General features: G+C 44.2%; 1 protein-coding gene across 1 annotated transcript; it reads left to right on the top strand.

The window, feature by feature from the left end:
* Window positions 1-4,452: 4,452 nt before the first annotated feature.
* LOC138661405 (uncharacterized PE-PGRS family protein PE_PGRS20-like) lies at window positions 4,453-6,633 on the top strand. Its single transcript, XM_069746065.1, has one exon. It carries the CDS (start codon window positions 4,453-4,455, stop codon window positions 6,631-6,633), a length of 2,181 nt encoding a protein of 726 aa, XP_069602166.1.
* The last annotated feature ends 6,476 nt before the right edge of the window (window positions 6,634-13,109 follow it).

The raw sequence follows: 13,109 nt of genomic DNA, 5'->3' as shown, positions 1-13,109 counted from the left end.
CCCATAATAAAATATGGAAGAGAAACGCAAAGGGGAGGGATGCATGTGCCGATTGATGGTTCCAGTCCCTACTTTGGTTTCTTAGTGTAGTGTCGAGAGGGGATGTCACAGGGGCATGCCGATGCCCTATCTCACGCCCATACAGGGTAACAACTGTTCAACCCCACAGGTATGAATGGGGGGGGATATGTCAGGCAGTGACCCCTGTTACTGCTAGGGGGCACTGTTTGTACGCTCTAGAATGTGCATGGAGGCGTAGTGAGGCCATGAGGGCGTACTGCAGACACAGGTGTAGCTGTGATTAGAATGGTGAAGCAGTGACTGATTAAAAGCACTGTAGTAAAGGGGGAGGTGTGTCAGTGTTGGTTTGGAAGCAGACAGAGCAACTGTCTGCAGAGCACTCCCTGTGTGAAGCAACACAGGGGCAAGACGAACCAAAGAGACTGACACCCCAGCCTCTCGGGCTGACTTTTATTTACCCAGCTGCGATCCGGAGGATACAGCGTGCTGTGCACTGCATGAGTAAAGCGACTTGGTCCTGGCTTGTGATCGCCCAGGAAAACTGGACAAAGGGAAGTCCAGCCTGTTTAGGGACTGCAAATATAAAGCCATGTACTATGTATTCTTATGGACTGTGTGAAGTAACGCATTAAAGGAATGTTTTGTTTGATCTTGCTTGGGTCACTGCCATTTTCACTGTGCACAGTGCTACCACTGCATCACACCGGACTAAAAAGGCCAAACTGAAGAGTCAGAAGAGGACAGACCTGGCTTGGTGCCTGCGTAAAAAGGCTGGCTTGGCATGTTATTGCTAAGAGGGAGTATGAAATTCATAGAGGGACCCACTATGGATGTTCACTATGGAGCCCACTATGGATGCCACTAAGGAGCCCACTATGGATATCGACTATGGAGCCCACTATAGAGCATACATAGTAACATAGTAACATAGTTAGTAAAGCCGAAAAAAGACATTTGTCCATCCAGTTCAGCCTATATTCCATCATAATAAATCCCCAGATCTACGTCCTTCTACAGAACCTAATAATTGTATGATACAATATTGTTCTGCTCCAGGAAGACATCCAGGCCTCTCTTGAACCCCTCGACTGAGTTCGCCATCACCACCTCCTCAGGATGGAGGAGCCCACTATGGACACCCTATGGAGCCCACTATGGACGCCCACTATGGAGCCCACAATGGATCCCATAATGGTGCCCACTATGGACGCTCACTATGGATGTCTACTACAGGGTCCACTATGGACACTCACTATGGAGCCCACAAGGGATATTGACTATAGAGCCCACTATGGAGCACACTAAGGAGCCCACTATGGATGCTCACTATGGAGCCCACTATGGATGCCACTAAGGACGTCAACTATGGATCCCACTATAGACACTCACTATGGAGCCCACTATGGATGCCACTATGGATGCCAACTATTGAACCCACTATGGATGCCACTAAGGATGTCAACTATGGAGCCCACTATGGATGCTCACTATGGAGCCCACTATGGATGCCACTAAGGATGTCAACTATGGAGCCCACTATGGATGCTCAATATGGAGCCCACTATAGATGCCACTATGGATGCCAAATATCGAGCCCACTATGGATGCTCACTATGGAGCCCATTATGGATGCCACTAAGGATGTCAACTATGGAGCCCTCTATGGACGCTTACTATGAAGCCCACTATGGATGCTACTGAGGACGTCAACTATGGAGCCTACTGTGGATGCCACTAAAGACGTCAACTATGGAGTCAACTATGGATGTCACTAAGGATGTCAACTATGGAGCCCACTATGGATGCTCACTATGGAGCCCACTATAGATGTCACTATGGATGCCAACTATGGAACCCACAATGGACGCTCACTATGGAGCCCACTATGAATGCCACTTTGAATGCCAACTACGGAGCCCACTATGGACGCTCACTATGAAGCCCACTATGGATGCCACTATGGATGCCAACTATGGAGCTTAATATGGACGCCCACTATGGACACTCACTACGGAGCCCACTATGGATGCCAACTATGGATGCCCACTATGGAGCCCAATATGGAAGCCCACGATGGAGCCCACTATGGACACCCACTATGGAACCCACAATGGAGCCCACTATGGATGCTCACTATGGAGCCCACTATAGATGCCAACTATAGAGCCCACTATAGACACCCACTATGGAGCCCACAATGGAGCCCACTATGGAGCCCACTATGGATACCTTCTCGTCACACTATTATCTCTCTTGTAGACTTGGTCTCTTCAGGCTTTACATTTTCACTCATTTAGCTGAACGGTGGCCATATAGCATGAGATTTCCTGCAGCTGAGCAGTGGGGGCTAGTGTGAGACCCCCATCATTTTGACTGATCCTGACTATATTAATCGCTGCATAAACCATCCCCTACCATGCGAACACTTCAGTATGATTCTCAATGTATCTCATCCTTAATATCAGAGCTTGCCCTTCCTCTGTGGAGGCCACGCTGGCCTGAACGCTGTTCACACTTTCTCCTTTCTGTCGTTGTCTGCTCGTCCATATCTGTTACCATTCAGATCATTTTCTTCTGGAGTTTGGCAGTGTTGGTTGTTATTGCATTTTTATTGACTCCTTCAAAGATTCCATTATAAAACATGAGTATGATAAGTGATTCCAAAGAGTAATCGAGTAGATCATCGAGCGACTGTGGGATTTTACTCTGAGTACAGTAGAACCGCATTGAATTGCATTGGATTTATTGCAGTGTTTCTCTTTTGGACATTTTATCCGATTATCTAAGCTTGTGCTATCATTTGTGTTTGGTTTTTTGATTTCCAGTCGCCTTTTCAGCTCCGGACAATGGAGTTTAATGAGACGTTCCACTGGTGTGAGACCCGACGGCACGGACACAGCTGTGCTTTTGTCAGAGCCTCTGTGCTTTCCATGTTCTTATTATTACCTTAGAATCGAATGTTGTAACTTGGAATATTTTGTTGTTGTCTTTTTGTATTTTTTTTTCCTGCAGAATGGACATTTTCACCAGGGGCCTTGTGGTCAACGACTGTGAGATGAACTTCAAGAACACATCACTTTTCGAAGCTGACATCATTTTTTGTAAATGTTTCAAAGGTTCCTTTTGTAAAGTATCTTTTTTTCTTCTCTTTTATTGTATCTTTTACCATCCTGGCTGATGTCATCCTGCAGACTTTTCACCATTTTTTTTACATTTTCCCAGCTTTCTCTTCTAACAAAGAAAGCAGCTGAGCAAATATTTACTGTCGAATTACCAGACTGTCTAATAAAACATTTATCTCTTGCAGGAGTTTTATTATGCATTGTTAACATATGCAGGATCAACATATCTTACAGCCTCCCCTGTATTGTAAAGATGCCTCCAAAGGCTTGTCGTCTGGATGTGCCTGTGATTCTCATCACTCCAGGTCTCCTTCCCACAGCGAGCTTCCTGCTAATGTACAAACTTGTGATTGTGACTTTTCATTCTGCAAATTAATTTATGTGCAGTTACCTCCAAAGATGACACCACTGAAACATTACATGGTGTCACTAACATGGGAAAGCTAGAAGAGGAGAAAGATACTGGGATGAAAAGCGCGCTGCCGAATATCCATAGATAGATGAGATAAAACGTACATCGGTGAAAGATATAAGTAGCAAAAAGCTGCAATTACCAGAATGTACAAGCCACACATTCCGGAGGTGAAATGTATCACTTTATTCGCATTGCTACGCCCAAATTAATGCAATTTCTGTAACGGCATTTTCTCCTCTTGCAAGAATTGGTGGTTGCTCTTTGACACCGTGGGGAGAATTTACCAATTCTGTGTAATTTTAGTGCAAACCTAAGCTGCGCTTACACCGAGCACCAGAAGCCACTAAACGACCACGGAGCGGCCACATGCCAGTGGTCAGAGGCCATTAGGAAGCCTATTTCTGTAGGATAAACGCACAAACCGGTGCACAGGATGATCAGTCACATGATCGTTATGTGCGTGTACAATGTAACAGTTCTCGGCAGCACACACTGGTTACACAGGACGATGTGCTGCCGAGACTGATTTATGAGCAGGTTTAAATGTCATTTCACAACAGGGACAATCGTTTTCCACATTTGTGATTGGCAGACAATACTTTGCTGAATTTGAGCAAAGAAAATTGATTAAAATTCAGATTTGCCCGAATCCAATAATCTTGGGAAATTAAAAACAAATTCCATTTGCTGAAAATTCAATTCTCTCTAAAATTAAATTTTTCCATAAATGGCTCTAAATAATACAGAGATTTATTAATGAAGGATATTAGTTTCTAATGAAAAGAAAGAGACTGGCGGCCTTATAATAGGGACTGGGGAAGTTATGGGAACTGGGAAAATAATCGGGACTGGGGAAATTATACAGACTGTGGAGATTATACGGACTGGGAAATTATGGGGACTGGGGAAAATATGGTGATGATGGAAATTATGGGGACAGGGGAAATAATGGAGGCTGGGGAAATTATGGAGACTGGGGAAATTATGGGGACTGGGGAAATTATGGGGACTGGGGAAATTATGGAGACTGGGGAAATTATGGGGACTGGGGAAATTATGGAGACTGGGGAAATTATACAGACTGTGGAGATTATACGGACTGGGAAATTATGGAGACTGGGGAAATTATGGGGACTGGGGAAATTATGGGGACTGGGGAAATTATGGAGACTGGGGAAATTATACAGACTGTGGAGATTATGGAGACTGGGGAAATTATACAGACTGTGGAGATTATACGGACTGGGAAATTATGGGGACTGGGGAAATTATGGGGACTGGGGAAATTATGGGGACTGGGGAAATTATCGGGACTGGGGAAATTATGGAGGCTGGGGAAATTATGGGGACTGGGGAAATTATGGGGACTGGGGAAATTATGGGGACAGGGGAAATAATGGAGGCTGGGGAAATTATGGGGACTGGGGAAATTATACAGACTGTGGAGATTATACAGACTGGGAAATTATGGGGACTGGGGAAATAATGGAGGCTGGGGAAATTATGGAGACTGGGGAAATTATGGGGACTGGGGAAATTATGGGCACTGGGGAAATTATGGGGACTGGGGAAATTATGGGGACTGGGGAAATTATGGAGGCTGGGGAAATTATGGAGGCTGGGGAAATTATGGGGACTGGGGAAATTATACAGACTGTGGAGATTATACAGACTGGGAAATTATGGGGATGGGGAAATAATGGAGGCTGGGGAAATTATGGGGACTGGGGAAATAATGGAGGCTGGGGAAATTATGGAGACTGGGGAAATTATGGGGACTGGGGAAATTATGGGGACTGGGGAAATTATGGAGGCTGGGGAAATTATGGAGACTGGGGAAATTATGGGGACTGGGGAAATTATGGGGACTGGGGAAATTATGGGGACTGGGGAAATTATGGAGACTGGGGAAATTATGGGGACTGGGGAAATTATGGGGACTGGGGAAATTATCGGGACTGGGGAAATTATGGAGGCTGGGGAAATTATGGTGATGATGGAAATTATGGGGACGGGGAAATAATGGAGACTCAGGACTTTATGGGGACTGGGGAAATTATGGGGATGGGGAAATTATGGGGATGGGGAAATTATGGGGACTGGGGAAATTATGGGGACTGGGGAAATTATGGGGACTGGGGAAATTATGGAGACTGGGGAAATTATACAGACTGTGGAGATTATACGGACTGGGAAATTATGGGGACTGGGGAAATTATGGGGACTGGGGAAATTATCGGGACTGGGGAAATTATGGAGGCTGGGGAAATTATGGGGACTGGGGAAATTATGGGGACTGGGGAAATTATGGGGACAGGGGAAATAATGGAGGCTGGGGAAATTATGGAGACTGGGGAAATTATGGGGACTGGGGAAATTATGGGGACTGGGGAAATTATGGGGACTGGGGAAATTATGGGGATGGGGAAATTATGGAGACTGGGGAAATTATGGGGACTGGGGAAATTATGGGGATGGGGAAATTATGGAGACTGGGGAAATTATCGGGACTGGGGAAATTATGGAGGCTGGGGAAATTATGGGGACTGGGGAAATTATGGGGACTGGGGAAATTATGGGGACTGGGGAAATTATGGAGACTGGGGAAATTATGGGGACTGGGGAAATTATCGGGACTGGGGAAATTATGGAGGCTGGGGAAATTATGGTGATGATGGAAATTATGGGGACGGGGAAATAATGGAGACTCGGGACTTTATGGGGACTGGGGAAATTATGGGGATGGGGAAATTATGGAGGCTGGGGAAATTATGGAGGCTGGGGAAATTATGGGGACTGGGGAAATTATGGGGATGGGGAAATAATGGAGACTGGGGAAATTATACAGACTGTGGAGATTATACGGACTGGGAAATTATGGGGACTGGGGAAATAATGGAGGCTGGGGAAATTATGGGGACTGGGGAAATTATGGGGACTGGGGAAATTATGGAGACTGGGGAAATTATGGGGACTGGGGAGATTATGGGGACTGGGGAAATTATGGGGACTGGGGAAATTATGGGGACTGGGGAGATTATGGTGATGATGGAAATTATGGTGACGGGAAAATAATGGAGACTGGGGACTTTATGGGGGCTGGGGAAAGTATGGAGACTGGGGAAATTATAGGGATTGGGAGAATTATAGGGACTGTAATTTTTATGGGGGCTCTGAAAATTACATGGACTATGGGAATTATAGAGACTGGAGAAATGATAGGGATGGTAGAAATTATGGGATAAGTGGAAATTATAGGGACTGTGGAAATTATGGGAGCTGGGAAAATGATGGGAACATGGGAAATGTTGGGGACAGTGGAAATTATGCGGAATGTGGAAATCATAGGGACGGTGAATATTATAAGGACTGGGCACACTTAGTGGAATACAGTATTTATTGGATTGGTGGAAATTATGAGAACTGTGGACCTTATAGGGAGTGGGGAATTTACAGTGGAATGTGAAAGTTGAGCAAAATGAAGATTAAATGATCTCTAAAAGTCCTAAAGTTAAATATGACACATTTCCTTTGTATTTTAGGCACACACACACTTTATCTAGTTAAAAGCCGTGGGTGGATTGCGATTCCACCTGCGGCTGTTGTGGGCACATGTCAGCTGCATAGATCAGTTGTTATGTGCCTGGAAAAGTGCGGGCTCAGCACCGGAGCCTGCACCAAACAGGAGGAGTCCGACATGTGCGTACTATTACGCCCAACGTCGGAAAGGGGTTCAAATATTCATGCATGGGAAAGTGTGGAGAATAGTAAGAAACCAACATAAAGGAGAAGATCAAAGAGAAGTATAAAGGAAAAAAAGGAAAGAAGGAAATTAAGTGAAAGGAAGAAGAAAGGAATTAATGAAAATAAAAAGTGCTAAGGAAGAAGTCAAATAAAAGAAGCATAGTAAAGGAGAAGAAATAAAGGAAGGAAATGGAGGCAAAGTGGAAAAGAAATGGAAATGAATACATTGGAAGAAAAAGAAAATAAAAAAAGTTAATGGGAGAAGAGATAAAAAGGAAAAAATACAGAGCGCGACTTCCACGCTGCGAATTCATTAAGATATGAAGATTATTTTTTGTCGAGTTTCCAGCTCCTCAGATTTCTTCTTCATTCCCTTTATTTGTCTAAGTATAAATGGAAAATTGAGCCCTGGGATAAGTTAAGTGTTAAATTAACGAAGATCAAAAGCTTGTGTGAAGGAAAGGGAAACCTTGAGCAATATTTGCCATCGCATGTCATTTTGTTGTTAAAGCAGCCTTTAAATCTACAAACACGAAAAGTCTGTAATTATCAGTGCAATTAATGGAAGCAAAAGGCAAAACGCGTCATGTCTAACAAATTAGCTCATTATGCAACCAGAAAAGTATATATGATTAACATCAACGCTTCTAAGTTAGAGAAAGAAAAGAAAACTGTAAAGAAGCTGCCGAGAAAAACAAAGTGACATGAAGTGGACTTAATAAGAAATATAGAAGGGCTGAACTGAAATAACCTCCAGTCAAGGCTCCTGCAAACCTAAAAAGGAGAAAGTGGCACTGACTTGAAGAAAAATGAATTTGTTTTATCTCTTCCATCTGTCAATCGACTAAGTCAGGGAAGCACAAAAAAGAATACATTATTTAAGAGACCAATTGTCCTCCTTAGCACTGGAGTAATCGCTCCAAAAATGTAACCTGTAGTCATGGTCAAGAATAATATAGTCTGGGTGAAATGCCATGTGCCCACACAAAAAGCAAAAAGTCTGTATAAAATGCTCAATGCACCCAGAAAAAGTTCAAAGTCTGCAAGAAATGCCCTGGGCAACCACAGAAAGTCCAAACTCTGCATAAAATGCCCTGTGCACCCACAACAAGTCCAAACTCTGCATAAAATGCCCTGTGCACCCACAACAAGTCCAAACTCTGCATAAAATGCCCTGTGCACCCACAACAAGTCCAAACTCTGCATAAAATGCCCTGTGCACCCACAACAAGTCCAAACTCTGCATGAAATGCCTTATGCATCCACAAAAAGTCTTCTTTACCAACCATAAACCCCCCAGTTCCACGTATACTCCCCATTCATCAGTTCAGCATGGTGTCTCAGTGCTTTGTTAGCACATTGAAGTGTCCGGGTCCTGGCATGAAATCCAGCATCTGCAGGGAGCTCATATGTCCTACACGTCCCTACACGTCCCTAGGGTTCTCCAGTCCACCGAGTTCCAATGAAATAGACCCTATTTGAAATAGGGAAGAGTAGACCACCTCTGTGCATGCCAGCAGAATATGATGGTCCTATACACGTAGGGGGTAATATGTATGGTCGCTTGTTGTTCCAGCATTTATCCACCAAGCTGGGCCAATAAAAAACAATAAAACCTAACATAGTGGGTAACATAAAAAAAACAAAATGAGCAAATACCCTGCAGTAAATAAATTAATAGCAACAGTGTATGGAAATAACACAGGGAACTTAGTGAACATAATATTGATAAAAAAACACGTAAAAGCCGTATCAAGGCGACCCTATTTGTGACGGCCCTATCCCTTAGAAATATAACCTTACCATGCGTCTAATTATATAAATGTGAATAGGGGTGAGCTGGACCAAGACCCCGACTAACAGACACCCAGCCATGGGGAGCCATACAGCTCTGGCAAAAATGAAGAAACCACTGCAGAGTTTTCTACAAATCCGCCTCTCTCCATGTCTGGCAGCCATTCCATTCCAGTGTCAGGTGAATTCCAACCAGAGTAATCCTCATTCTACTTAATGTGCTTCTGATTAGGTGATCACCTGAACCAAATCTTATTTAACGATGGAAAGTATAAAAACCCTGCTGTGGTGTTCACAATCCTCTTGCAATAGGACAAGCTGGATGGCAAAACAAGCCCAAAAGTAATAGGAATGAAAAAATATATTTTAACCATGCCAAAGGAGTGGAAAAGAAAAGTCTTGAGTGAGGAAAAGAAGGGCTCAATTCTGGCTTTTCTATCAGAGGGACACAGAGAGCGTCATGATGCCTCCATCCTTAAAATTTCTAAGACGGCAGTCCATTACAACAAGGTCAAGCAGCAGATATTGGGGACAACAAAGCTACAGACCGGCAGAGGGCAAAAACGACTCTCCACTGACCGGGATGACCGTCATCTTATGCGAATGTCATTTAGGATTACATCAAGTGACCTACAAAAGGAATGGCAAATGGCAGCTGGGGTGAAGTGCATGGCAAGAACATTTCGAAACAGGCTCCAAGAGGCAGGAGTCAAGTCATATAAAGCTAGAAAAAAAGCCTTTCCTCAATAAGAAGCAAAGGAGAGCCAGGCTGAAGATTGCCAAAGATCATAAGGATTGGACCATAGAGGACTGGAGTAAGGTAATCTTCTCTGATGAGTCTAATTTTCAGCTTTGCCCAACACCTGATCGTTTAATGATTAGACGGAGACCTGGAGAGGTGTACAAGCCACAGTGTCTTGCACCCATTGTGAAATTTGGTGGAGGATCTGTGATAATCTGGGGAGGCTTCAGCAAGGCTGGAATTGAGCAGATTGTTCTTTGTGAAGGACGTATGAATCAAGCCGCATACAAGGTTATCCTGGAAAAACAGCCGATTCCTTCTGCTCAGGTAATGTTCCCCAACTCTGAGAACTGCTTTTTCCAGCAGGACAATGCGCCATGCCACACAGCTAGGTCAATCAAGGTGTGGATGAACGACCACCACATCAAATCCCTGTCATGGCCGCCCAATCTCCAGACCTGAACCCCAGTGAAAACCTCTGGAATGTAATCAAGAGGAAGATGGATAGTCACAAGCCATCAAAGAAGAACTGCTGACATTATTTACCAGGAGTGGCATAAGGTCCTCCAAAAGCAGTGTGAAAGACTTGTGGAAAGCTGCCAAGACACAGGAAAGCTGTGATTAAAAATCATGGTTATTCCACAAAAAATTGATTTCTGAACGCGTCCTGAGTTAAAACATTAGTGTTGTTGTTTCTAAATGATTCTGAACTTATTTTTCTTGCATTATTTGAGGTCTGCAAGCAATGCATTTTTTTGTTATTTTGAGCCATTTCTCATCTTCAAAAAATAAATGCAAAATGTATTGCTTGGAACTTCGGAGACATGTTGTCAGAAGTTTATAGAATAAAAGAACAATTTACATTTTACTCAAAAACATAAAGAGAAAAATCAGACAAACTGAACATTTTGCAGCGGTCTCTTCATTTTTGACAAAGCTGTATATATGTAAAGTCCAGTTCTAAGAAAGGCAGGCCACGGCCTTGTGTGCAAAAACCTGAAACAAAAACCTAAAGAGATGACCGGGAACACACGTTGGTCTTAGCTTAGCCCATGACTGTGACGCATCTTCCACACCAGCTTCTGATTTTTCCCCGCTAGAATCATTTTATTGCTTTCAGTCAAAGACACTTTATAATCACAAAAAAAGAGAATCTCTAACATTTGATTGACAGGTGTAGACCAGGGGACATTAGAGAAGAAGGAGCAGTAGAAAGAAAAGTCACTACAATAATTTCACATGTCGGCTGGCATCCATTACAACGGTCACCGCGCTTATTACTTGCTGTCTCCTTTAAGAACTATTGCTGTAGGGTGGAAGTTGCTGATTTCCTCTGGTCGTTTGGCCCCAGGTTGGATACAATGCAGGCACTATGTTTGCTGTTAATCCTTCCTACAAGTTGCTCTCTGCACTTTTTCTTAAAAGGGTTATTCTCAACATTGTTGCTAAAATGGCAAAGTGTCTGATAAAAGAAATAACTCTGCACTCGATCTCCATTCCCAAGAAAGGAGAGATTTATCATTTTTTTGGACACTGCGCCTCTTGGAATAGGTTATTGCCCATCGCAGTCCAGCTTTAGTCTCCCAAGAAAGGAGTGCAGCGCATGCCAACTCTGCTGGAAAGCCTAAGTTCCAAGCTGAGTCCAGGCCACCGGGAAGCTACAGAGGCAACGTTACCTCTGCTGTTGGCATCAGACAGGGCACAGTTCAGACTAACTAATCAACCCTGCCCTAGTGTGAACTGTCAATCATCCCGAGCAAAACCTGACGATGAAACCATAAAGGACTACGAAGACCAATGTGATACAATATGGTAACATGTCCACAAAACCCGGGCCAGGCGGCAATCCACATCACAACCGCGGAGTGGCCACGTGGAGACACATACAGCACAAACGTCTCCCGGAAAAGGTTACACAAAGGGTTGTTTTCAGTGTTGTCATCTGACGCTTCTCATGTCAGGATATGTAAGTAACATAGTAACATAGTTAGTAAGAGTTAGTATGTGGAGTCTAGAAGAAAGGAATGAAGAATTGACAGTGTTGGGTGTAATATCCAGTGGAGATGTCCTTCCGTCCAGGGCAGTAGTAGGTGTCTGTCCACACCAGCTCTCTCCGACCAGTTACCGGACGCCCAGTAGTCGCTCCCATCCTCCTAACTGTAGTTCCCAGATTCTCATGCACAATTTCCCCGCCGCGTCCTACCAGGAGAATCTGGGCGACTTTCCTCCAACAAATCAGCGTAATTAACCTCCCTCGTATGTCGCCGGTAAATCCCTCACAGCTGAGCCATCTACCACTCATTTCTGAGCACAGTCCCGCTAATACAAGGAATATTACCCATTTCCCTTCCCTACAAAGCCCCTATGCAGCCCCCCGGGATGCACACGGTCCGTCTACTTTATCCAACGTGACCGCGCTGTGTGAATACATTCTTACTACAGAAGAGCAAACATGTTTGAGGAGAATAGAATTCCACTTGAACTTTAATAAATCTGCATTCATAACCGAGGAAAACAAATGTGTCAGAAATGATAAACATTATGGAGAAACAAAGCCTAAACTTCACATAGTCCCAGCAGTACGGACACCAATATTTATTACTTTCTAGGATTACCATTTTCAGTTTCTTAAATTTGCATTTACCAAACTGCAGATCTTTGGTCATTTGCTTCCAATTGGATTTAACATCACAGCTGCAATTTATCTGAACCGTTAAGGGCCATGAAAAGGTGAAAAACCACAAATTCTCTTAGACACCTTACAGCTCGCGACTCCGACCCATCCGCATCACCCGTCCAGTCATCTAATTACCGCCCCTAACACTGAGACCCCCGGACCTCCCACACTGACCTGGGGCTTCTGGGTCTGCACATGCGAGCTTAAGGTGGTTACATCGTGACATTGTGACCTTCAGTGCACTGGAGATGAACCCTCGCATGTCGTGACATCATGACATTGTGACCTTCAGTGCACTGGAGCTGAACCCTCAAATGTCGTGACATCATGACTTTGTGACTTTCAGTGCGCTGGAGATGAATCCTCGCATGTCGTGACATCGTGACATTGTGACCTTCAGTGCACTGGAGCTGAACCCTCGCATGTCGTGACATTGTGACCTTCAGTGCACTGGAGATGAACCCTCGCATGTCGTGACATCATGACATTGTGACCTTCAGTGCACTGGAGCTGAACCCTCAAATGTCGTGACATCATGACATTGTGACCTTCAGTGCGCTGGAGATGAATCCTCGCATGTCGTGACATCGTGAC

The sequence above is a fragment of the Ranitomeya imitator genome, chromosome 2 (assembly GCF_032444005.1).
Source record: "Ranitomeya imitator isolate aRanImi1 chromosome 2, aRanImi1.pri, whole genome shotgun sequence".
Lineage (NCBI taxonomy): Eukaryota > Metazoa > Chordata > Amphibia > Anura > Dendrobatidae > Ranitomeya > Ranitomeya imitator.
Note: the sequence above shows the minus strand (reverse complement) of the source record. Positions and strands in the feature narration are given on the sequence as shown.

What these genes read in the sequence shown, in the direction of transcription:
- LOC138661405 (XM_069746065.1), top strand. Translation starts at nt 4,453, where the DNA reads ATGGGGACTGGGGAAAATATGGTGATGATGGAAATTATGGGGACAGGG.